A 26,809-nucleotide genomic window follows, 5' to 3' on the forward strand; every position below is an offset into this window, starting at 1 on the left:
AAAGTGAAAGTATTCACATAAAAAGTGGTTAAGTTTTAGAATAATACGCAAATTAACTGCATGGCTACAGGCTGTTGCAGCCTGCCTAGTATACATTTGTTTTAAGTAGTAGTAGTCTAATATTACAACTACTAATTGTAGTGAAAGTACAATAGGCCTATTTGCATGTTAAATGTAGAGGTAATATAAAATGATTCAAGTGTCAAGTCCCTCAAAATACTATGCATACAGTACTTGAATACATTTGCTTAGTTGCCACTGCAGGAGTGCAGGTCAATCCTTTAATTTCATATTTATGCATTTAATTTACAAATATTTCCATAACAATTCAATTCAAAGGAGAAATAACATTATTCAACTTCTACAGTACTGAAAATGGATTAGCTGGCAGCTCACAATCAGTGACTGTCAATCAGTCTATCAACTGATGAGCAGTGAGAAACGTACACGATGTTTGGATATACAATTATGTAGTGTGTACATAGAAAAACAAGACAGTAGGAAGCAATGTGATATTATGTATTTTATTTTCCAGAAGCGATTATTTTACAATGGTCTCAATTATTCAGAGATAGTATTTTCACACCGTGTCAAGTACTGCGCCGAATTCATATACTACTACTTTGCACAACAACAGCTTTAACTGTTTATAGTAGCCTGTAAGCACGCACACTTGCAGCAGCAGGCTATGGCTCCAGTAGGGAGTAGGCTACTGCTGCTGTGTGGTGTTCTGACTGCAATAACAACACCACCACCTCCTCCATCAAAGAACACGGATTCATTCATCCAAAATAAACTTTTTAGTTTTGCTAGTGTGCAGTAGAGATTTTTGTCTGTCTATTTTAAGTCTACTTTTGTGTTTGTGTGTCTAAAACGCTCATACACTATTTAACAATAGGCTTAGGCTATGCAGCTGTTCCAGCTTGCCACCCACTGTGACGAATCTGCCGGCTTGAATTGCATGGTAGAGAAAATGACGGTGTCTTTTCCTCTGAATCTTCCTCGGTTAGTCAGAGGGCTTGCTCTTCTTCTTTGTTTTTTCACGGATTTCCCTGGCACTGGCGCCACATTTTCCCTAGAGGGCTCAGCTTGTAATGTGTTCAAAAGGGACAACCAGAAGTTCACGGACTGCATTGGAGTCTATGGGCTCGCGCGAGTGCATGAACCACGTGACCAGGCTGTTTTTTCCCTCAATGTCGTAAATCTGTCTTACTCTATGGCTCTGGGCTTTCCATGTTGAAAGTCGATAGTAGAAGAGCATAGAAAGACTGTTGTTGTTGACTAGGGTCGAGGAGGACGCACAAAGCCACGGTCTGCATGTACCCACGGTTATACCTTTTCTCAAAACCAGAGTAATCTAGTAGAGTGGCGACACACTTTGATCTCGCCACAAGGTGGGGTGCTATATGGGCTATAGGTCCAAACATTGGAACTATCCCATTCAGATGAGCACTTCCGCATTCCATTGGTACAATGGGAGTCAACAACGCTAGTGTCGCCACTCTCTTACTAGATTACTCTGCTCAAAACGTGCCTTGCGTCGAATCATGCAACCCCGTTCAAAAATAGATATTTAAAAGAAAAACGACAAATAAGACCCCGTCAACAAAATCACTAGGTGAATCCCAATTGGGAGTGTTCACCCTACTAGGTGCGGTACTAGGTAGAATAGGGTAGGGCACTGCACTGGCACTACCCTGTGGAGGTGGCATAGTGCACACGCAGAGGGCACGTCTGTGGATTGGGACAGCGTTCACTGGGCTGAGCTGGGCGGAGCCGAGTGGAGCTGGGCGGAGCCAAGCCGTGCCCAGCTTTCTCGACTGGCGGCCATTGCTGTTTACACGGACTGACTGCAGTGTTGTTAAAAGTAGTTAAAACTACCTTTTTAACCCACGGAATTTACTTTCAAGTACTTTTTGGGGAGTATTTCGTTGTTTAAACTTCATGTATGTGGTCAATTCATCATAAAAGGGCCTATTTAAAAATATCCCACAACGGCGTCGGAGAATTCAGAGAACCGTAGGTCTCGCTTTGGGGGCTGTCACCAGGGAGCTGTACCCGTTTTTACCTCTCCTTTGTCGGCGTGGGCCGGGGCGATTTCCCCCCGTTTCTCCTGCGGGGCGACGTGGTGCCCGTGTGTGTCTGTTGTGGATGTTTTGCAGCCTGCATGCGTTTCGTTTCCAGTTGTTTTGTTTCCCCGGGTGTCGGGTGCAGTGTAAATAAAAGCTATTCTATAAAAAGTCTATTATTGTTATTATTACTATGTCGAATCTGATTTTGGCTTGAGTCCTGACTCGTTGCAAAGAGTTGCTGAAAGGAAGGATATACCAAACTGCATAGCCTATAGCCTGCTATACATAATGCACTTCATAATGATAAATGTTTTTACATTTGGACAGAATACAGACCATCGTCGCATCTGTTTGATTAGTATTTAAACTGATTTTGCTGCTCATAAATAATATAGCATGGATTATTAGCTAGTATATATATAAACGGGTGCTTTGGGAGTTTTTTAAAAACCCGATCCATACAATACAATGCTGTGAAGGAGGTAGGAGAAAGAAAAACAGCGAGAGATTAATATGAAAACTAGATCATAGTTGCTCAATTTGCGTTTCATTTGTGGTGTTATTTTTATTTTCTCATAATGTTGGTGTGAATATATATACATGTCGTTTATGGCGGGGGGGGGGGGGTGTCATATATTTTCCTGTAGTCCCTTGGGGGAGAATTATCACAAAAAGATATTTGGAGGCCGGGGAGAAATAAAAAAATGAAATCACATCTGCACCACCACCCCCTGGTGGATAAATAACGATCAGTCTCTTAGATAGCACAGCAGGCACCAACAATAACTGATCTACAAGCTCATAGCGCGGCGGCACTATGCAGAGCTTGTAGATCTTCTGTATATTATATATATACTGGCATAAATTCCCGCTTCTATATTCCCGCGTCAGTGACGTCAGTCTCCTACAGACCCAGTTAGTCGTTTTATTTGCTCGTGATTATTTGCTCGTGATTTCTTTCTTGCCAGCAAGATGGATTTAGACATCGTTATTTTATATTTTTTACTTTATTTTATGTTGGAGGAGTTAGAGATGCAACAGCGCCCTCGTCGGCGCTTGTTGTATCTCAGGCTGGGAAGGACAAATGATGAACAAGTAAGTTCATGGTTAATGTGTGTATGCCTATATACCTTTACAGCCAGCTAAAGCTAGTTCGTTTTCATATAGGCTAAGTTTATTGCTATAATGTCATTTTACTTTGACAATATAGGTCTACTTTTACATTTAAAACACATAGGCCTATATAGCCTATTGTACAGTGGGTATAAAATGTTAATTCAACTGAGAGAAATGAATTCATCAGAATACTACTCTTAGTTAATCACATTTGCATACATGAATGAAAAGGTTAAACCAGGCCAGCTCTCAGCTCCAAATGGATAGCCTACATTTATAACAATATTATTTTACTGTGTAATCTAAAACAAATCTTACAAATGTTGTCACTCAGTTATTTAAAACTGGTTTAGTATACACTGTAAGACCGACCAACCTAATTCTTCTCATTCTTTCCCTAACTCAGCCAAGAGGTCCGAGAGGCCCATACTGCAGGGTCAATCTGCATGTGCCTGTCCTGGTCAGGTTCTTTGATGGTGTTGACACACGGCCTGATTTTCGCCTGAGCAGAGAGTCCCTGGCAGTCTTGTTGGATCTCCTTGTCCTAGACCGACGCCATGGATGGGGTGCCACGTTTGAGACCCTGGTGTTTCTCTACTGGCTGGCAAGTGGAGCATCATACAGGGTTGTGTCAGATGCCTTTGACATTCCTCGTTCCACTGTCCACCGCATTGTTCACAGGGTCACAAGGGAGGTGGTGGCCAACCGCCACAGGGTCATATACTTCCCCAGTACCCCTGAAGCCCTGGAGGAAGTGACCCGTGGGTTTGCAAGGCTGGCTAGACACGCTGCTTTCAGCAGAGCAGCTGGAGCGATCGACGGCTGCCATGTCCGAATCACTGCACCAAACGGCCCCGATCACCAGTGCTACCAGAATAGGAAGCTTTTTGCTTCCATTATTCTGCAGGCACTGTGTGACCATCGGGGCCGTTTCCTGGACACGTACGTGGGCTGGCCTGGGTCGGTGCACGACGCCAGAGTGCTGCGCTACAGCCCACTGTACAGTTCAGGTATATAGTTTCATCATATAGATATTCCACTGTTACCTTCTTAGCTTACGCATGTTTCATGATAAATGCTTTTATGTGATGTATTCCCATGCTTTTGTTCTTGCTTAAATGTAAGTCGCTCTGGATTAAGAGCGTCTGCTAAATGCCTAAATTGTAATTTCAAATTCTAGGTACCTACCCTCCTCCAAACCACTTCATCCTCGCAGATGGAGGTTACCCGTGCCTCCAACTCCCTCTCCCTCTCATCACTCCCTACAGACGGCCAGTACCTGGCGATGCCGCACAGCGGTTCAACCACCACCATACCAGGGCACGCGGCATTATTGAGCGTGCCTTTGGTATGATGAAGACCAGGTGGCGGTCCATATTCCTCCATGCGCAGGAGGTGCACCACACCTTCGTACCCTATGTAAGTAATCATTGAACAGCCTATAGAGTTCCTACACCAGTCAACTAAATATAGGCTTAATGTGGTTAAGAAGACTTTTTCAGTAGGCTAACTGTAATTTATCCCCAACCATATGATTTCAGGTCATAACAGCATGCTGCGTCCTGCACAACATCTGTCTGGACGCAGGGGATGTTGTGGCACCGGAGGACGAGCAGGTGGAAGATGAGGGACAGGATGAGGGGGAGAGAGAGTTGGAGGCAGTCAGCGGGGACCTGTGGCGCGCCCAGCTGACTGCGGAGGTGAATGGTTTGGAGGAGGAGGTGGTGCAAAATGTTGACCACGACTATTAACAGGCAAGTCGAACAGATGTACCGTATATCTACTGATTCCCATTTACTTAGAAAGGTTTTGAATATTTACTGTAGGAAATATTTGTAATGTTTTCTATTCTTGCCTCTTTCTAAAAACAATGTTCCAGTGACATGGCAGCCGTCGATTCAGCCGGCCTTGCAAACCCACCTGAACATTGCGGTGGACAGTGGAACACACCCCAGATGCCCCACTTGCTAGCCAGAGGACACCAGGGTCTCATTTGTGGCATCCCGTCCATGAAGCCGGTCCAGTTCACGGAGGTCCAACAAGACTGCCAGAGACTCTCTGCTCAGGCGAAACTCAGGCCGTGTGTCCACACCATCAAAGAACATGTTTTACTAACTTTTTTTCCCCTCTATGCATCATTTGGAAGCTGTACAGTCTGTATAAATGTGAGCTTTTTATTGTCATTTTTCCTTCATTTATTTTCTCTCTGTGGATGTTGAGAGAATGTTTGAAACTTGTTTTCTGCCACAGGACTGGCAAGGTAAACCGGAAGCCTAGTTTGTGCCTTTCTTTAAGAACCTTCGAGCCATTGTTGTATTTTGTTGAAGGTTGAATTGGAAGTCAATGTGGGACAGGAAATGGTGAGTTCTATTCCAAAATGCTTTTTCTCCATTTTGGGGAAGAAATATGTTTAAGCACAAGTTCTGTTGTCAAACATTTTTGTAGTTGGTAAGCAGATGCCTTCATAAGGTTCATTACTTCAGTGTCATAAAATGTGTGCTTATGTGTGATGCTAATTCTTTAGGGGACTCAAATGGAGGATGATATGGCATTTTAGAATGGAACTCTTTGGATGTAGCGATTAGCTGGCCACGTGTGGCAGCAATTAATTGTGTACAGTTAGTCTATCGAGTCTGTGCAAAGCCATAAATGTAATCACAGAATGGGGCAGAAAGCGATAGTATGTGTTTTGTATCGATGTATTCCATCCAAACAATCAATTGAATTGCATCTTTGGTGAGAGAACATTGTTGTTATTTAGGTCGTCTTTCTAGATGAGAAAGACACCAGTGTACAGTAGCATTACCTTTTGGCTCCGTGTGTGTGTGTGTGTGTGTGTGTGTGTGTGTGTGTGTGTGTGTGTGTGTGTGTGTACACATACAGTATACAGTCTATTGAGAGCCCAGCAGATAACCCAGACATACAGTACAGGTGTTGTTGCTGTCACATGACAACCTTGAGATGCCAATATTGTGAACTCTTGACATTGTTGGCACCACTATGAAATATTTGCCCTAATGGAACTTTTTTTTTTTTTTTCATTTTATTATTAGATTAGTTTTAGTCGTTTTAATAGATTAAGAATAATTAAGCCAACTATTGTTTTTTCAGTCAATCTTTGCGCAGGTGAAGAATTTCACCTCAAGTCTCAAGGTTTTCATTTTACAGCAGCGTATGTAATCCCGTGGCCCATAGAGAACATGTTAAACTGCATACTGCTTGAATATAGGATACTGTACGTACGTACAGGCTAGAGAATCTTAGTCCATCTTGGTTAAAAAAAAAACAATACACAACACTTTTGTTGCTTTCCACTTTGGCTTGTCACAACTTTTATGCTTGACCATCTATAAGGTTCAGATACAGGCTCGCCTGACAGACGCAAATCAAAGGCGGTCATCTCTTTCACACCATATGCACTTCATGTGAAAGTAGATTACACAGGGAAAGTATTGGTAGCATGCTACAGTGCACCCACACTGATGTGAGTCGTTCTGAATTAGAAACAAAACAATGTGATCTTATGTAATTGATTGTGCTAATGTGTGACTGTGAACTCTTTCTGACCAAACTTATTAGCAGTTTTGAAATCAAAATATGTCAGTATTAACATTGTTAATCTATGTTCAAGCTTATTTGGTCCCAGTTGTGTCCAAATGGTTAGCCGGATTTAGCACTATCTGCATGAGAGATGGGTTTTCTTTCTTTTTATTTTGTCAATATTTTTCAAATCCACCCACCACAGGTGGATTATTAAATGTTTCACACAATGTATGGTATTACGGATATTGTGTATTGTGTTCCAAAATGAAATCTGAAATACCTTTTCTATGAAGTGATTAAAAACAAAGCATGAAGATATTCTGTCTGCCTCCACTGCCTTATTCCTTCATAGCATGCTGGCTGTTGTTTCATTAAAACTACAATCCTTGATTTTAAAAAGACACTCAGGACCATGATTCTTTATACTAGCAATGCCAAATACATGTGAACCTGCCTTATTTGCTAACTAAAACTCTGTTTTTAAAATGCCTTGTTTTGCTTGCAGAAGCTGTTTGTCTTGTTTTTCGATGGGGTGCTGTTTTCAGTGAGGCTGTTCCAGCTTATTTGTATTGTATTTTTTTATGTCCGTTATCACTTCATTCTTACTTGGTGCCTCGATCAAAGTTGTTTTAGACAAGGGTGACCAGTACAATATTATTTTTCTTCTGATTCTTATTTCGAGAGCAGAATTATTGGCAGAAAATGTGGTATAAAAAGAAATACAGCTGTCCAAAACCATATATCAACCTTTTATACAACTGCATATTAATTTTGTGTACACCTCCATTATCTTTAAGGTTTCTGCACAACCATGGTTCCATGCTTGAGCCCAAGTCAGACAAGTCCTGTTAATGTCTCTGAGAGCATCGTTCTGAGGTTTATGACACCACTGATATAGGTCACCTGATGAAGGCCGTTCACGGCCGAAAACGTTGTGCCTTATCTATTTATTTATTGATTATTTATTTATGTATTGAATAAAAAGCAAACACCTTGGAGCAAACCTGTGTGCGGACTCTCCTCTCTTCACTGTACTTACCTTAGTCCAGCACCAGACAGGAACTGGATGTGCGCTATATACCACTGATATAGGAACATACATTTTACAGAGAACTGTTAGGATTTGGAAGGCATTTGTAGAATCGACCTCAAGGAAGGGATTCAGTTCTGGATATACTGTACATGTAATTTGTGGAATAAATGAGTTGGTAAAAATAAATCTAATAAATGCAATCGTTATTAATCGATTGTCTGACGCCTGAATCTATTGTTGGTAACACATCTCCCATATTTCTGCATGTTATCTAGTGACATCTGCTACCGCTCAGGCTTGTGCTTTCCAAAAAATGACATGACCTGATTTTGTGAATGACTGGCTCTGGTTCAAGATGTGAATATTTAACTAATCGTTATTTTCTAGATTGGCCTGTGAAGTTCATAGTTCAGTAGACGAGCCTTGGTGAAAACATGCCTCGTTGTGTTCATTCAGGTATAACTCAAGAATATAACAAGCTCTCTGTATTTGATTGGCTGTTAGCATGCTTGTAAAGCGGACCAATCATTTCTCATTTCTAACTTCCCCGTTTCACTGACTGTGAAACTGCAGTGGGTGTTTACATTCACTCATATTCACCATTTGTAAATGCACCATTTACCAAAGAAAATACTTTTCAGGGTATTCTGCCTTATACCCAGGGGGCAAAGTGGTTTTACAGACTTGGAGCGTTGTGAAAGGTTGTGCACCAGAAATGATATCTAGGACCATCACTGATCACAACCTAGGTGGACAACCTGGTCAACTAGCTACTGGAAAGCTACAGGGTGGGTTCAAACAAATCCCACCCCAATCTCTGAAAAGGCAAATCCGAATAGGGCAAAAGAGACAAAAAGAAAGCCTATAACTTGATAATGCTCACTCTTATCTTCATCAAATTAGCTGTGGTATGAACCAGGAGCCTACCCTACATCACCAAAGAGTCAGAATGCATATGGTGCAACATACCTCAGCGACCTCCCAGAGCTGTGGGTAAGAACAGCCCAGAATGCATACCTGCCTATACATGAAATGGTAGTGGCGTTGGGACATTCACAGTGTTGTGCCATGCCCTTCGTCCACAGTCTGAGTGGTAGAGATATCACTAGTTATCCATATATTTTGTAACCAATATTAATGTTGCAGTTTGATGGGCAAGTCATGCTGAATATAGTAGCCTAGTTGCTGCCGTTGGTGAAAAAAACAGTTCAACTCTGAGAAAATGTTATACCGTATTTGCAAAGTCAGTAGGAACTATGTAATCATGGTGCATTATGTCATGTCTTATACCAAATAAATAAATGGGAAATAAAGGTCAAATGGAATGCAAAACACTGGAGAAATCAAGTTAAACACTTTATTTTGTGCTTTTGTCATCCAAAATAAAAGTGTAAAGTATCTGTATGAATAACATTTGAACAATTCTCAGTAAATGCAACTATTTACAAAGTCATAGGAACTTCAAAAAATAAGTGTAAACGTCTACACTTAATTGAGGAGAACACAAGTATGCAATCATGGTGCACCATGTCAAGTTTCATAGAGTTTTAAATCAAAATGTCAACTGCTAAAGTTAATTAAAAAAAAAGGCAATGGAAATCATTACAAAACACTGTTACCTGACGCTGCCAGATGGGGGTAACCAGTATTGGGTAGGTTATATATGCTTTTATATATGGGAAAGGCAGGCTGACTTTCTAGGTGTAAGTATGTAGGACTAGTAGCGCGCCAAAGTTTGTTTTATTGTAATATAAAATTATAAATATAAATATAAAATAAATATATAAATATATAAATATATAAATATATAAATAAATAAATAAATAAATAAATGAATAAATTAATTCCAGTAGAACACAAATAAATAAATAAAAAGTACATTTAACACAAATTGATTGCACCGAACGTGAACTGGCTACTCTACTCTACTACATTTTAAACTATTTATCTACCATTCTCTCCAGTAGCGAAAACAGCCGGTCCATTCTCTCTCCGCTTTCTCTAGATCTCCTCTCCTCCGCTTCCCTTTGTAATTTCATGTCCTCTTTTATTAGTTCCAGGAACTCATCATGATCTCTCACCCTTTTTCTTTTCTGGCCAGCCTGGACATTGGGCCCTGGTGTCCCTGACCCTTCTCCAGCTGTACCCGCAGACACTACTGTTTCTGGTACAGCTGCAGGTACAGCAGTGTCCACAGCAGCGGAGGCAAGCAGGACAGGGGGGTTGATTGAGTGCCTCTGCCCCAAAACCTCGTCCATCTGGGCGAAATAAAGCCATGAGGCAGCTGTGGCCTTGCCATCCACCCCCTCACCAGTCTTAGGATATTTGCACTCCTAAGGAAAGTGGAAAATGAAGATTTCAGAACCACTGGCTTAACAGGTTATTTAGTACTGCGACAATGGCCCCCAGAAGTCGGCATACCCCTACCGGAGTTAGGACCAAACACAACATAGTTTTCCCTCATCTCTAAGGCCTCCCATACATGAAATGGATTCTTGTATAAAAATATTTTACTGCAAAAGTGGTGAAATTGTTATTTAAAGTTATACAGCTCAAACTAAAAATAAAGCCTGTCCGTCTGGGGGTTGAGGCACTTAAAGTCATGTAGATTCACAATGGAAGCTCTGAGAGGTTCAAACTTGAGAAATGATAAATTGTGAACAAATAGATGCCGCTTCAACAATAGTACAGAGAAATATGGAAAGCCTACAGTGGAACTACTAACTATTATTATGTTGCAGCACATGACCTGGATGCTCCCTCATCAAGCTCAAATCTCAATATTATCCTCATAAATATAGATAATCAAGTTATTCATTTCTGATTGGGACATCCCTTGTATCAATATGATATCCATATCATGATATTAGACTGGATAGTGTCCATGATTTGGGATATTGCACTATTGTGATATTGCAGTCAGTGTAGACTACTGGACAGGCAGTAGGCTCTGTTACACTAAAGATAACTAAATGCTAGGTCACTCTCCACTCCAGTCAGCTAAATAGCTACTTGATTTCTTTTCACATTCCAAAATATGTGAAATGATTTTACCTGTCATTTTATGAAGAAAGCCACATACTGTAGGCATTAAGATGCAGGTGGAGCCAAATACTGTAGTATAACTTGACTGTAACCAAATGGCTGTAACCAAATAACTACAGAAATGAATAACTTGCTGTTATGAGGATAATATTGAGATTTGAGCTTGATGAGGGAACATCCAGGTCATGTGCTATTAAATGTCATGATTAAAAACAGTTATTTCAAAGGTATAATTACATACTTACTTTATATTTGGCCTTGAAATTCTCCCACTTCTTTTTGGCCTGCTTCGGAAGAACTTTGTCGGCAAGATCCATTTTCTCCAGAATGGCACTAAGAGATTAAAGTAAATACACCACATTAACACAATAGAGACTGCAAGGGCCAAATGACCACAAACACATTTATGTAACCTTGGGGTGGCGCAGGTGTTTACATAAGCGTCAAGTTTACGGGCATGGCTAGGGTGGATTGACCCGGAAGGGCAAATGGCTTTGACCACAGGTACGTCAGCACTTTCAAATGCTGTGAAGCGAAATGTCAGTTTCATTCTGAAATATCCATTCTGTCTGCAATTTATTCTAATAATTTGTTCTAGGTAAAGAAGCTTTTTCCTTCCTGTGTTGTGTAAAAATAGAAAGATCAAGTCAATTCGGCTTGCTGGATATTCACAAAAGTGATATGTGTCTTGTAATATGAATGATCAAAAACGAGACTGAAAAGTGAAACTGAAAATTGCTAGACTCATTCAAATGGCTACATTTTTAAAACAAAGCATGATAGAAATGTTTTCTCTTTCCCTGGTGAAAGCAGAGGATTATAGCTTTTATTTGAGCTATGGTATGTCTCTGTAACTCTTATACCGAATATTTAATGGTCATAATAGAAGTGTTTTGAAAAGAAAACAAACGAAATACCACAAACCTCCACGCAGCAGTTGCTGTGAATTTCTGTCCTGTGAACAGGTCCTCGTGGTCCCTTCTCATTTGGATGAATCTTTTGTTTGAAGACACCGTCCCTAAAAAAAAAAACATTTTACAATTTAGGCATTTAGCAGACGCTCTTAATCCAGAGCGACTTACATTAAGCAAGAACAAAGAAGCATGGGAATACATCACATAAAAACATTTATCAAGAAACATGCGTAAGCTAAGAAAGTAACAGTGGAATATCTATATAATGAAGCTATACATATAAACTATACTACTACTATGCTATACATATGTACTATGACGTGCTATGACTACATACAATGCAATTATAGTGCTGTCTACATAACATGCTATAAGTCTGTATCAAATGCTATCTAAGTCTACAGAAATGCTGTCTAAGGGGGTAGGATAAGTGCTATGGGCCATGATGGAGTCTGAAAAGGTGGGTTTTCAGACTACGGCGGAAGATTGGGAGTGATGCTGCAGTTCTGACTGCAATGGGAAGTGCATTCCACAGTTTAGAATGGGAGTGATGCTGCAGTTCTGACTGCAATGGGAAGTGCATTCCACAGTTTTGGAGCCAGAAGGGAGAAGAGTTTGGGACATTACTCATCTAGTCCTCTATAGCAGTGCTTCCCAAACTTTTTCATGTCAAGGACCCCCAAAATGATACTCATTATCCTGCGGACCCCATTAGAAAAGATATGCCAGGGACAGACCCCCATAAAAATGTCTTTACAGCTCTAGCAGTGATTTTCAAACAGTTTCATTTCAAGGGACCCCCAGTTTGACCTGAATTAGGCTATGAACCCCCATTTAATGGCATTTCTAGCTCTGGGACCCCAATGTATATTGTAAAATCAAAGTTAATTTAACTCTGAGTGTACCTGCCTGCCTGGGGGACCCCACTTTGGCAACCACTGCTCTACAGTAATTTATAACATTTGACTGAGTGTATACCCCCCCCCCCCCCCCCCCCCCCCACACACACACACACACACGCGCGCACACACACACACACAACTTACATTTGTAATTGAATTGGGCAGCCTCACTGGCCTGGCCCTGGCCCTCAGTTGAATCGTCTTGTATTGCTGAGAAATGCAATAAAAATACATTAGGCCACGTCAAATTAGGCTTTTACCGACCCAAAATAATCCAGAGTAGGCTGCGCCATTTAAACCAAATACTAGTCGGACTCGTCGTGACATGTCCAACAACGCATGTTTAGTTTAAGCACAACATTTAAAGACGTAACATCTCAGTCACGTTTACTTTACTACTACCACCATGTTGGGCATTTGACTGTCCCGAGAACACGTTGTTGTGTTGGTGTGAATAACACAACAGACTGGTCGGGAGGAACGCACCAGTGTGACTCTTTTTTCTTTGCAGGGAGTCAGGTTAAATCAGATTCGACCATAGACTCGACGTAGTAATAATAATAATAACAATAATATAATAGCTGTTATTTATAAAAACTCTCTGCTGGCAGCCCCCAGTCCCCGGGTTACTGTGTAACGCGAAAATCTCCGACAACGTCGGTGGATATTTTTTATTTGGCTGTGTCATGATACATTTGATATCTTAAATAACTAAATACTATCCCAAAGATATTAAAATTACCTTCCGTGACACAACAACACTTTTAAAAGTAGTATAAAAGAGTATAAAACTTACTAGTTTCCGACATGTTTTTCCTCTTCTTGCTGCGCTCGGGCTGGTGGCGAAGGGAGAGAAAATAGAAATGCCGGATGCGCAGAACGGCTGCGCCGTGGCGATGTACACTGCAAGGTTCTCAGCCAGGCAGGGTACATCGCCACTGGTCTTAGGAAGCGGTCTCGGGCGGGGGAAATTAGTGCGCGGCCCTAGTGCACTAGATGACCGAGTATTTAGCGCCCTGTGGATTGGGAAGCACTCCGGGCGCGGCGCTGTGACGTCATATACCCAGAAATACGCACTTCTCAGTGTCTACACTTCCAATTGGGATTCACCAAATGTCTCTCAGTCATTCATACTGTGAAGTACTCTGTCCATGTAGGAGCTTAAAGCTCGAGGGTAAAACCATTGTTTAAAGCATATAGGCCAGGGGCTAAACCTGTGTGGAGTCCCCTGAGCCATATATTCTGTGTTCTGTGTGATTCTGAGCTGAAAATACCACTGATATTATAGTTATATATATATATATAGAGATATATAGTATATCATATAATATATAGTGATCTGTGATTTCTGAGCTAAAGATACAACTGATATTATAGTTATATATATATATATATAGAGAGATATATAGTATATAATATAATATATATAAATAACGGCGTATGGGTGCTTACTTTTTGTAAACCTTTGCTAGGGCAGTAGTTAGTGTAGACAGTTTAGGTAGATTTAATTTATTGGTTAGAGCTAGGTCAGAGTGTTGTGTGATACTTTAGAATAGGGCTAGATAGTTTTGATGGTTTATTTTAAGTTGCCCCATATAGCCTGTCTTTCGTTTGCCTTCAAGTTGTATTCTTTATTGTTTATTATGTATATACCTTTTTCACAAACACGTTGAATAAATCACAATTCTCGTGCCAGCCGTGTTGCATCTCTTATTAATATAGTGGGGTTCCGTCTCCATGTTAAATTTAGTTGTCATTTACAACTCATGTAAAAGTTTCACTTTCAGTACTAATTTGAAGGTGAGGGTCTATAGAACCATTTTGGTTCGAGTGGCAATCACCAAAATAAAATAATTGGCCTATAGGGGGCGTAGTCAGGTGCCAACCCCCATCAGCCCTACCAAAATATGTAAACTGTTGTAACTTTTGATTAAATTATCCAATCTGAACATATGATATATGTATGGATTCACAATCAGGAGTAGCATTTGGTACTTAAACCTTATTAGACATATAATATTTGTTTCCACCCAGTATTGGTGTATATCCACAAAAATAGCAGGAAAAACTAGCTAAAAACTAGTAGTGGGGTCCCTAGACAGACCGTCATTTACAACTCAACAAACGTTTAACTTTCACTTCTAATTTGTAGATAATGACCTATAGAACAATTTTTGTTCGAGTGGCAAGTCTACAAATTAAAAAATATATATATTTTTGCCAAATCTCCCAAATGGCCAAAATCGGAATTATGTTTATTTGAAAAATGTCTTAATTTTCTTATATTGCTGTTTTTTCTTTGTTTTTCTTGCTATATCAAGTTAATCCTGTGTGAGGAATCAACTGGATTTCAAATATTAATGTTTTGAATAATCTGATATAGAAACTAAATAAAGATGGCTGCCAATGTACATTGAATACTACATTATGCCTAACTTCTATCCTGTTGAACCTAGAATGGTGATGTTGGTGCCTATACCTATGTTATCATGAATGACTAATTGTATAAAAACAAAATACATATAATAGGACAATATATAATATTTCACACAAATAAGACAATGCAGTACATATGTGGGGAACTAAAGTTAGATATTGGAATATAATACACCACTCCTGTGTTATATTTGTTTATTTTATTTTTTTAGTTATACTATGTACTGCCACTATAGGGGGCAGAGTAGCAGGTGTGTCTTAATTGTTCAGACTTGGTAGCTTGTTAGTTATAAGACTAAGATACCCATGTACCTGTCTAAATACTTCACTAAGATACCCATGTACCTGTCTAAATACTTCACTAAGATACTCATGTACCTGTCTAAATACTTCACTAAGATACCCATGTACCTTTCTAAATACTTCACTAAGATACCCATGTACCTGTCTAAATACTTCACTAAGATACCCATGTACCTGTCTAAATACTTCACTAAGATACCCATGTACCTGTCTAAATACTTCACTAAGATACCCATGTACCTGTCTAGATACTTCACTAAGATACCCATGTACCTGTCTAAATACTTCACTAAGATACCCATGTACCTGTCTAAATACTTCACTAAGATACTCATGTACCTGTCTAAATACTTCACTAAGATACCCATGTACCTTTCTAAATACTTCACTAAGATACCCATGTACCTGTCTAAATACTTCACTAAGATACCCATGTACCTGTCTAAATACTTCACTAAGATACCCATGTACCTGTCTAAATACTTCACTAAGATACCCATGTACCTGTCTAAATACTTCACTAAGATACCCATGTACCTGTCTAAATACGATACCCATGTACCTGTCTAAATACTTCACTAAGATACCCATGTACCTGTCTAAATACTTCACTAAGATACCCATGTACCTGTCTAAATACTTCACTAAGATACCCATGTACCTGTCTAAATAGTAAATACTTCCTTAATGTAAACGAAGTCCACACCCACAACACCAGAGGGAGTACAACAAACCATTATGCAACCCAGATTCGGCACAAACAAGGGACAAATTTATTTTCGCTCCTATGCCACCAAAATGTGGAACGCCCTACCAACAGTCATTAAGACATGTGAATCCCTTGACTCCTTCAAAACCGCTCTCACTGTATGTTTCTTTTCCCTTTTTACCTCCTTTATGATGAATTCCTGTTCTGTTTTCTGGCTATATAGAAGTGTCTATTTGTACGTCTCTAAATGTTTTGATGAATTGAACATGGTGGACCAAATTGTAAATAAGTGTAATGCTTAATTGGGTCGTCCACTCACAGTTAACAGTCTTTGTATTGAGTTTGTGCTTCAAATGTACTGTAATTCTGCAAACTGTTAATAAATATTTCAATCAATCAATCAATCAATGCAAACCATGGAGGCTTTTATTGTCTCCAATGTGCTTTCAATTTTAATATTGCTCGCTTTGATGACGAAATATAGCCAAATCAACTAATCTCGGTAGATTTGGGGCTGTTTTCAACCAGTGTTGTTTTTGGCAGCAAATTTCTATTTTAGTTTTAGTCGTTGTCTCTTGAATAGTTTTCACTTAGTTTTAGTCACATTTTAGTCGCCTGGAATGTTCTAGTGTTTAGTCTAGTTTTAGTCGACTAAATGTCAAACGATTTTAGTCGACTAAATCTACAGTTGATTTAGTCGACTAAAATGTGTTTTGACAGGCCTTGATGTCGTTGTAATGACATATTTTACACTTTGGTTGCATGCTGAAAATAGCAGATCTACAATCTCACAACGCGTCGCAGCGCGACGCGTTGTGAGATTGTAGATCTGCTATTTTCAGCATGCAACCCAGCATAAAACTGGATCTCTTGTCCACTAGTCCCTTCCTAACATTTTAGTCTAGTTTTTATTTGTTGACGAAATTGTCAGTATATTTAGTCTTAGTTTTAGTCATCATAGATTCGTTTTTATTTAGTTTTAGTCAGTGAAAAAAGGTAGTCGACGAACATTTTTCGTCTTAGTTTTAGTCGACGAAAACAACACTGTTTTCAACGTGGGGCGACGCGTTAAAGATGCTCCTGTCGGTCTCCATAGACCGTTAAAGATGCTCCTGTCGGTCTCCATAGACCGTTAAAGATGCTCCCGTCGGTCTCCATAGCAGTGCGGTTAGTTACCACTCTCATCCCTTTGTGTCCGCTGGCCAATCAGCGCTCAGCAGACGTCGGGGCCGCCCGTCACCGATTGGCCGAGTCAATGGCAGGAGGAAAGCTGCTATACGCTATACGGCCTCAAACGAAACGACGCACAGCTATAGGCAGAGAGAGAGAGAGAGAGAGAGGCTTGTAAATCATCTCGCGCGCGTGTGTGTGCGTGCTTACACTAATTGTGTGTGTCGGACACCGTCGGTCCATTTCGATGTGTGCCGATCGTTATTTCGCTTAATAGTTGGTAGGCTAGTTTAGTAGCCTATTATAGGCTATAGTCTGGTTTTCCAAATCGTTTTATTGCTGCCTCATGTGGTGATGAATGATGGTTTCGTTTCGTAGGTGAAGTCCCTCCCTTATATTGTTGTTCATGTAGCCTCTGCTCTGCACCGGGAGAGAGGAGAGGAGAGGAGAGGAGGAGAGAGATCTGCTAGGAGGAGAGAGATCTGCTCTGCACCGGGAGAGGACAGGAGAGCTGGAGAGGAGAGGAGGAGAGAGATCTGTTGTTCATGTAGCCTGCTCTGCACGACTGCACCGGAGGAGAGGAGAGGAGGAGAGGAGAGGAGAGGAGAGGAGAGGAGAGGAGAGGAGAGGAGAGGAGAGGAGAGGAGAGGAGAGGAGAGGAGAGGAGAGGAGAGGAGGAGAGAGATCTGTTGTTCATGTAGCCTGCTCTGCACGACTGCACCGGAGGAGAGGAGAGGAGGAGAGGAGAGGAGAGGAGAGGAGAGGAGAGGAGAGGAGAGGAGAGGAGGAGAGCAGAGGAGGAGAGAGATGTGCTAACGCTAAGGTAAGGCATCAATGCATCATGTTTGAAATTACATTTATTTATTTGGGTCAGGCAGGGCGAGCCGGACAGCTAGGGAGGGGGAGGGGGAGGGTGGATGATATTATCCTACTGCATGAGAACTGTTGCTAGATCTAATTTGTTGTTGTTGTTGTTGTTTGCGGTGGGATATTCAGTGCTCTCTGTATAGGCTTTACTGTAGCCTACAGCTGGGCCTTTCTTTAGAGATGATAGCCTATATACAGTAGGCCCTAATGTCAAATGTTGACATTAATAATTGCAGCTTATGGACTAATTAGCCTATAGATCAAATGCTGCCCATGGCTGGGGAGGGCTATTTAATTATTTATTTGTATCGATGATCGATCTATAGTGCTGTGTGTGTTAATTTGGTGTCAATGTGGAAAGTAGCTAGATATGATTTGCTATATCGTTTCAAAAACAAATTTATCTCGGTGAAACAAAGCAGTGAAATGTTTGAATTATAGCTATAAAAATGAATTCATGGTGCATTAAGTGGTGCCAGCTCGTCTCACAAGATATAATAGGCTGATAATAATAGCCTACTAATGTTATTTAGTGTTGCAGACTTCATGCATCAGGGGTTTTAAAGCATGGTTTGTGCATGAGCAGAATTCACCTCTCAGCCTGTCTGTACAGTACAGTAGGCCTAGAGGTTTTACATGTAAAAATCACACCTGTGTGAAGTGAGAGGCGCTCTTATCATTGTGTACATCATCATGATTTAACATGTCTATTTGCTCGTCCACATAATATGACGTAAATCCTCCATTCATTGTCAATGGGAATTTAAAGGGACACTTCACCCTTTTTGCAAAAAAATATATGTTAATGACGTTTAGAAGCTTTAGAACACTTTCCTGGGGGTCTTTATGTGTGTAATATGTGGCTTTAGATATTTTAGATTGTAGCAGTGAGCCCAGTGTCTCTGATGTCATGGACACTGGTCTCACTTCCTTCCTGGACTACATGTTGTCTCACTAAGACAGCTCTCCCCCTATCCACAAGGAGGAGCAGTGCACCAAAGAATGGTGGGAATTGTAGTCCAGGAAGGAAGTGAGCCCAGTGTCCATGACATCAGAGACACTGTGCTCACTGCTACAATCTAAAATATCTAAGACCACATATTACACACAGGAAAGTGTTCTAAAGCTTCTAAACGTCATTAACATATATTTTTTTGCAAAAAGGGTGAAGTGTCCCTTTAACGTATGTGTAGGACAAAATGAATGATTAAAAACGAGTGCTTCCAAACTGAAACACTATATATAGAATCTATAGCTCTAAGATAAGCTCTACATAACATAAGCTCTACATAACATAAGCTCTAACATATAGCTCTAATGCATTGCATTTATTAGAAAGCCTACTTTCCTTATAGTGGAAGCCAGTGATGGGCAAAGCTACTTGGAAAATGTAGTAAGCTTAAGCTACACTACCAGTTACTCTCTATTAAATATAGCTCAACTCAGTGTTGTTTTTGTTTTAGTCACATTTTAGTCACCTGCAATGTCTTAGTGTTAGTCTAGTTTTAGTCGACTAAATGTCATAAGACTTTAGTCGACTAAATCTACAGTTGATTTAGTCGACTAAAATGTATTTTGGCGGGTCTTGATGCCGTCGTAATGAGTGTTTTTACACTTGCTGAAAATAGCCGATCTACAAGCTCACAACGCGTCGCGCTGCGACGCGTTGTGAGCTTGTAGATCAGCTATTTTCAGCATGCAACCAAGTGTAAAAGGACACTAGTCCCTTCCTAACATTTTAGTCTAGTTTTTATTTGTTGACGAAATTGTCAGTATATTTAGTCTTAGTTTTAGTCACCATAGCATAGTTTTAATTTAGTTTCCATTTAGTTTTCTTCAGTGGAAAAAGGTAGTCGACGAACATTTTTCGTCTTAGTTTTAGTCGACGAAAACAACACTGGCTCAACTACAACGAAGCTATCCCCAGAGAATTGTAACAAGCTACACTATAAGCTACACATGGCAAAAGTATCTAGCTACATGGACACTACTCTTTTTTTTATCAACTTCATGATCAAGTTTCCACCGAACAAATAGCCTAATAGGCAGGCAAAAATGCTGAGTTTGATTGTTTATTAAAAAACAAACTGGAAACAAGTCCTCTGTCTGGCTTTTGGTGTCAACTTTTTCACATTTACTTGTATTAATGTACCTTGCACGTACCATGTACAAAATATGTATGATGAAAAAACTGGAAACGTAATAAATTAAAGGCAGTGAAACAATAATCAAATAAACACCAAAGTGTGGTCAAAATCTCAAAATGACATAGATTTATTACATATACGGCGAAGCACCCTGAGCCTTTTGAGAGGATTTAGTTTCCACCGGGAAAAAAATACTTTGTTACTCAGTGTTGTTTTCGTCAACTAAAACTAAGACGAAAAATGTTCGTCGACTACCTTTTTTCACTGACGAAAACTAAATGGAAACTAAATGAAAACTAAGCTATATGGTGACTAAAACTAAGACTAAATATACTGACAATTTCGTCAACAAATAAAAAAGTAGACTAAAATGTTAGGAAGGGACTAGTGGACAACAGATCCAGTAAGTAATTTTACACTTGGTTGCATGCTGAAAATAGCAGATCTACAAGCTCACAACGCGTCATTGCGACGGCTTCAAGGCCCAACAAAATACATTTTGTACTAAAATGTGACTAAAACTAAGTGAAAACTATTCAAGAGACTAAGGGCTGTATTTTGCGTGTCTTAAGTACCAGGTCTTATTCCCTAACTTGAGTAAACTAAAGACCTGGAGGCGTGATCAATGCTCTTTGGCCACTCAGAATAGCCAAATGGCATTGACCACGCCTCCAGGTCTTTAGTTTACTCAGGTTAGGGAATAAGACCTGGTACTTAAGACACGCAAAATACAGCCCCCTATATGACTAAAACTAAAATCAACCCTGTGTGTGTACCGTACCGTACCGTACCGTACCGTTCCGTACCGTCTAGGGTCCGCTGGGTGAAGGATGAATGAGCGATGGCCGATGTGGAGTCAACCTACGCCGACTTCATCGCCTCGGGCCGAACGGGCCGGCGGAACGCCCTGCACGACATCCTGCAGAGCCCCAGCGACCCGGAGGGGGGCGGGGGGCTGCCCCCCACCCTGTCCCTGTCCCAGCTGCACATACACAACACCGGCGGAGGAGGTACTGCCAAATACTACCTACAGTATACCTATGTCAACCTGGGGGTCCTTTTCAAATGGGGTCTTCCCCTGAACATTAATTTCAGGGCAAGACCTCGACTCGGCCCCCAGCCTGGTACCCTATAGTAAAAATATGGCCCTTGAGGAAAATTAATTGGGGAACCCTGCCTAAGGGCTCTATACTAGTGACTTTGCCATTTTCGCGCTACATAAAATAGTTTCGGTGAAAATAGCCAAAGGACAAGCTCACAAAGCTTCATATTGTGATGCTTTGCATGCTTGTTGACATGCCATTTTCCTGTAAAAGCTTCCCCCAGAATATGGGTGCTGGGGTTTAACCCATTTTGGGGCGGGAACCCCTTTCGGTGTTAGCATTACGTTATGCTTTAGCCATTGAAAAATAGCAGATCTACAAGCTCATAGGAGCTTGTAGGTCTGCTATTTTTTTTTTAATCGAAGAGCGACTGACATAGAAGACATTTTTAGAATCTGATCTCAGGTCAGAATGGAAAACTGTCAGGATGTAGAAGACATGTTTAGAATCTGATCTCAGGTCAAAATGCGTTAAAGAACCACCATTCTTCTGTGCGTTAGAATCTGATCTCAGGTCAGAATAGAGCACCGAAGTCCTGACGTAACTCGCTCATCCCGACGATTCCCCTGGTTCTAAAGTCCTGACGTAACTCGCTCATCCCTTCCATTCCCCTGGTTCTAAAGTCCTGACGTAACTCGCTCATCCCTTCCATTCCCCTGGTTCTAAAGTCCTGACGTAACTCGCTCATCCCTTCCATTCCCCTGGTTCTAAAGTCCTGACGTAACTCGCTCATCCCTTCCATTCCCCTGGTTCTAAAGTCCTGACGTAACTCGCTCATCCCTTCCATTCCCCTGGTTCTAAAGTCCTGACGTAACTCGCTCATCCCTTCCATTCCCCTGGTTCGCGGAAGTAATTTCTCTATGGAGAATAACATGGGGTGATCTTAATATTATCGTCTACTATAAGCGTTGTGGTCCAAAAATAAACAAGCTGTCTCGGCGTTATTGTTAGGGAGGTGTCTCTGTATCGTTTGCAACATTCAGTCACTCATATATGATACAGTCTGCTTCTAGCGAAAATCTAACTAATTCAGCAGCAGTAACATTAGCGTTTTCTCTCAGTCAGTTGGTTCTTCATATCCATATGAGTGAAGCGGCCGGGATGACATGTTTATTTTTCAAACACAGTTGTTATATGAGGCGATCTAAAATCCCCCCTATGGCGATTTCAATGCAACTAAACAAATACATGAACCTGGGGACTGACGCCCTCTACTGGAAGTGACGTCAGACTTCTGTGCTCTATGGGTTAAGTGATTAAGGGCGTCTGCTAAATGCCTAAATTGTAATTGTCCTCTCGTCCATACGCAGATGGGGACGACGCCGAGGAGAACCAGGGCTCTTCCATCACGGCCCAGAGGGAGAGGGAGCAGCGGAACAGCTAGCAGTGGAACAGCTAGCAGCAGCGGAACAGCTAGCAGCAGCGGAACAGCTAGCAGCGGAACAGCTAGCAGCAGCGGAACAGCTAGCAGCGGAACAGCTAGCAGCAGCGGAACAGCTAGCAGCAGCGGAACAGCTAGCAGCGGAACAGCTAGCAGCAGCGGAACAGCTAGCAGCGGAACAGCTAGCAGCGGAACAGCTAGCAGCAGCGGAACAGCTAGCAGCGGAACAGCTAGCAGCGGAACAGCTAGCAGCAGCGGAACAGCTAGCAGCGGAACAGCTAGCAGCAGCGGAACAGCTAGCAGTGGAACAGCTAGCAGCAGCGGAACAGCTAGCAGCGGAACAGCTAGCAGCAGCGGAACAGCTAGCAGCGCCGGCGCTAATGCTAACGCACACACCCAGGAGGAGGGTGGTGGCGGTGGCGATGGCACCAGTGTCGCCGCGCAGGCGTTTCCTAGAGGAGAGCAGGTGATCGGAGGGTAGCAGCTGGGACTTTTAACACGGGTACGGTTCAGGCCCGGCGCCATGGGGGGGCAAAGGGGGTGTTTGCCCCCTAAATCAACCTTAGATCCCCTTTGCCCCCTTAGATCAAATAGTTACAGACAAAACAATGGTAAATTTCCGAAGGAAGCCAACGAAATCGTGCGCCTCTGCCCTCTATAGATATGCAAATGTGGCGCATTGTCTTCATGTCCAATACCTGCCCCCGATTGCCCCCTCTGTCATTTCATCCTGGCGCCGGGCCTTGTACGGTTCCAACCCAACCAACCAACCAACCAGCGTTCCCCCATTATCATACTGTATACTCCGTACAGCACACCGAGGTGTGTGTGTGTAGGTTTGGGTCAGAGAGGCGCGCGGGATCAAATGTTTTGCTTGCTGAAACGACAGTGATAATGCGCCGATTTAGTTTTTACTAACTCTACAAGGGTGGTTAAAAAAGAAAAGAAAAAATAAAAATAAACCCTGAAACATGGTTGAGGATAACATGTACTGTAGCATAAGATAAAAGTGTGCAAAGCACACTTTTAGTTAACGTAGCAGTGGCAGCCATTTTGTATAAACGTTGCACTGAGTGGGACTTGTAAGACTGGTAGAGATATAGAGCCGTCTAGACCGCGAGATTAATGTTGATTTAATGATTTAATCACTGGTTCCTTCCTTTTAACCCATTCTGACCTGAGATCAGATTCATACGAGGTTTCCACTGGACACACACTGGTCTGATTAACCCATTCTGACCTGAGATCAGATTAAAAAAAATGTCAGTCGTTCTTCGATTTTTCAAAAATAGCAGACCTACAAGCTCGTATCGCACCACTCGGTGGCTTGTAGATCTGCTATTTTTCAATAGCTAAAGCATAGCATGATGCCGACACCAAAATGGGTTCCCGTTCAGAATGGGATAACAGGAGAGAGTTGTCAAAATAATAATAATAAGAAGAAAATAAATACAAGTTGAACATGTACGGTATAGGCTAAGTAATTTTGGGGAGGAGAACTAGGCTATAGGGTGCATTTGACTATCCATTTTGCGACATGTACACTTTTAAGGCTGTGAGAGACCCTAATAATTATGGTAGTCAAATGCAGTTCACTTTCATATATAGTTGTCGAATACATTTAACCCATGCAGCTTTTTAGTGTATGAACTATGAAGTGACATCACGCTGTGACATCATGGGACTTGTGACATCACGCTGGAATGATGACATATGATCTATTTTAACACTTGCTTGCCTCCACACACTACAGTGGTGTTTTTCATTTTGTACCAAAAAAAACATTTAATTTTATTGTTGAATTTATAATGTATGTATTTGAAGATACATGTTTTTATTTACTTATTTTCGCTGTATTACTTGACAGCGTTTGAAGCTTGAAGATTGTTTATTTATTTTTTGAAGCCGAACGTTTTAAATGACAACTTTAGTTTTTTTCAACCAAGGTTCATGTTTTAGGTTGTTATTAGAGAAAGTAAAAGATGAGTGTTATATATTTTTTCATTTGCTGCTTTCTTTCGTTTTGGGGATTTTAGCTGTTTTTGACAGGGGGGGGCGGGGGCATTTGAGCATGGGGCTATAAGTATTTACAAAATATTACGGCGATTTATTTTTTTATGGTTCAGTAAATAATAAAAAAATTAATCACTTTCAAACTTTGTAAAATAAATTATATTTAGCCCCATGCTCGAATGCCCCCGCCCCCCTGTCAAATACAGCTAAAATCCCTAAAACGAAAGAAAGCAGCAAATGAAAAAAAAAAAACTCTCATCTTTTACTTTCTTTAATAACAACCTAAAACATGAACCTTGGTTGAAAAAAACTAAAGTTGTCCTTTAAGTACTTTTGAAGCGTTTCCCGTTTCCGCTCCAGACCTCCGTGAAGCCTCCTCATACTAACGGTGCGTTCAGACTTCATTTTAAATATTCGCCTCGGTTCGTTCGTCCCGTTTGTGCTGCGGCGCTCGCGCGAGTTCTCGTCTTTTTGCGTTGACTTTGTATGTAATCGCGCTGCTCTGACCATCCACGTCTGAACGCAGCTTAACAGCTTCATATCCAACCGTTCCCATTGGATTCCGTGTCAACTCACATAAAATAGGCTATCTATGAGCTAACAACGCGTCTGCGATGTGTTCGTCTCCCACACATCTAGCTAATTTCCCCTTATTATAATGATGTAAAGGGTATTTCATAAAAGCAAAAGGTCCAAAGCCTCAAATTGAAAACATTTCTTCTAAACATACTGTAGTGATCATTGTACATATTTTGGGTCATTTGAAGAAAACACAGCGATGTTTCACACTTTCCCGTCGTTTGACAAATCACAGATCAGGATTTAAAGGTATATTCAGTGATTTCACTTAATTCAAATATCACTTATTTTTTTGTTTTGTTGTGATAATCCTCCCTACTATAGAATGTGCTGACCATATAAGGAGTTCCTCCCTGTCCCCAGTTAACCCCTGGGGGTCAAAAAACCTTAGGTTTCGTTTTTGACTCTCTATATCCTGATTGGACGAAAGTCTTTGGTCCCAGCCAAAAACGAAACCTAAGGTTTTTTGAGTGAAATCACTGAATATACCTTTCATTTTGCCATTCATTTAATCCATGTCCGTGTGAAGTTTGTGCCTGTGTCTAGTGCTACCCATAAAGGGCCACTTATTTTATCTGATGTTTGGGAGACAAGAAACACTTTCCTGGGGGTTTTATGTGGGTAATATGTGTTTTTAGATATTTCAGTATTTCAAAGTGTCCACTGGTCTCACTTACTTCCTGGACTACATGTTGTCTCAGTAAAACAGGCCTCCCCCTATATCCACATTAGGAGCAGTGGACCAAAGCATTATGGGGATTGTAGTCCAGGAAGGAAGTGAGCCCTGGTGTCCATGACATCATGGAGCGCTGCATGGACACTGAAATATCTAAAAACACAAATTAGTGTTTCTTGACTCCCAAACATCATTAAAATAAGATCTGGTTGCAAAAAAGGGCTGAAGTGGCCCTTTAAAACCACTACCGTAGTATACGATGGTGTTGCTTGCCAAAAATTAACTGATCTACAAGTGAGCTTTGTTGGGGAGAAACTGGGCCACCCTTTGTGATTGGGGCCCAATTTCGTATGTCGCATTAGTTGTTTCCATTGCTTTCGACTATAGAGATGCACCGATATGGAAATTATACCGATGTTTAAAATAACAATGTAGCCAATAGGAGGGTATGCGTGTGACATCATCATCATATCCGGAAGTTATGCGGGAACGCCTACTGTACTGAGTGACAAAAAAATACTTTCTGGCCATGACAGCAGTGTTGTTTTCCTCGACTAAAACTAAGACGAAGAATGTTCGTTGACTACCTTTTTCCACTGAAGAAAACTAAATGTAAACTAAATTAAAACTATGCTATGGTGACTAAAACTAAGACTAAATATACTGACGATTTCGTCGACAAATAAAAACTAGACTAAAATGTTCACGCGCTGCGACGCGTTGTGAGCTTGTAGATCTGCTATTTTCAGCATGCAACCAAGTGTAAAATGACTTACACTGGATCTCTTGTCCACTAGTCC

General features: G+C 41.1%; 2 protein-coding genes and 1 long non-coding RNA gene across 3 annotated transcripts in view; 1 reads left to right on the forward strand and 2 right to left on the reverse strand.

Moving 5' to 3' along the window:
- LOC310873260 overlaps window positions 1–26,809 on the reverse strand; it is a 618,303-nt gene that overhangs the window by 51,111 nt on the left and 540,383 nt on the right. The gene's annotated exons all lie outside the window — the stretch shown is intronic.
- LOC310873053 (uncharacterized protein) lies at window positions 9,626–13,455 on the reverse strand. Its single transcript, XM_083785331.1, has 5 exons — window positions 13,422–13,455; window positions 12,770–12,835; window positions 11,734–11,827; window positions 11,055–11,142; window positions 9,626–10,097 (listed from the first exon to the last, which is right to left on the reverse strand). Exons 1-5 carry the CDS (start codon window positions 13,432–13,434, stop codon window positions 9,705–9,707), a joined length of 654 nt encoding a protein of 217 aa, XP_083641457.1. The 5' UTR covers window positions 13,435–13,455; the 3' UTR covers window positions 9,626–9,704.
- On the forward strand, window positions 21,099–22,744 carry LOC310872904 (cAMP-dependent protein kinase inhibitor alpha-like; the record flags this gene model as incomplete). Its single annotated transcript, XM_083785087.1, has 2 exons — window positions 21,099–21,267; window positions 22,671–22,744. The coding sequence occupies 2 exons, from the start codon at window positions 21,099–21,101 to the stop codon at window positions 22,742–22,744; spliced, it is 243 nt and encodes an 80-aa protein (XP_083641213.1).

This window comes from Protomyctophum parallelum (assembly GCF_964188405.1).
Source record: "Protomyctophum parallelum genome assembly, chromosome: 16".
Taxonomy (NCBI): Eukaryota; Metazoa; Chordata; class Actinopteri; order Myctophiformes; family Myctophidae; genus Protomyctophum; species Protomyctophum parallelum.

What these genes read in the sequence shown, in the direction of transcription:
- LOC310873053 (XM_083785331.1), bottom strand. An exon ending in TGCCCAATTCAATTACAAAT is followed by an intron (nt 11,828 to 12,769) that starts GTAAGTTGTGTG and finishes TTTTTTTTTTAG; the next exon opens with GGACGGTGTCTTCAAACAAA. An exon ending in ACAGCAACTGCTGCGTGGAG is followed by an intron (nt 11,143 to 11,733) that starts GTTTGTGGTATT and finishes TTAATCTCTTAG; the next exon opens with TGCCATTCTGGAGAAAATGG.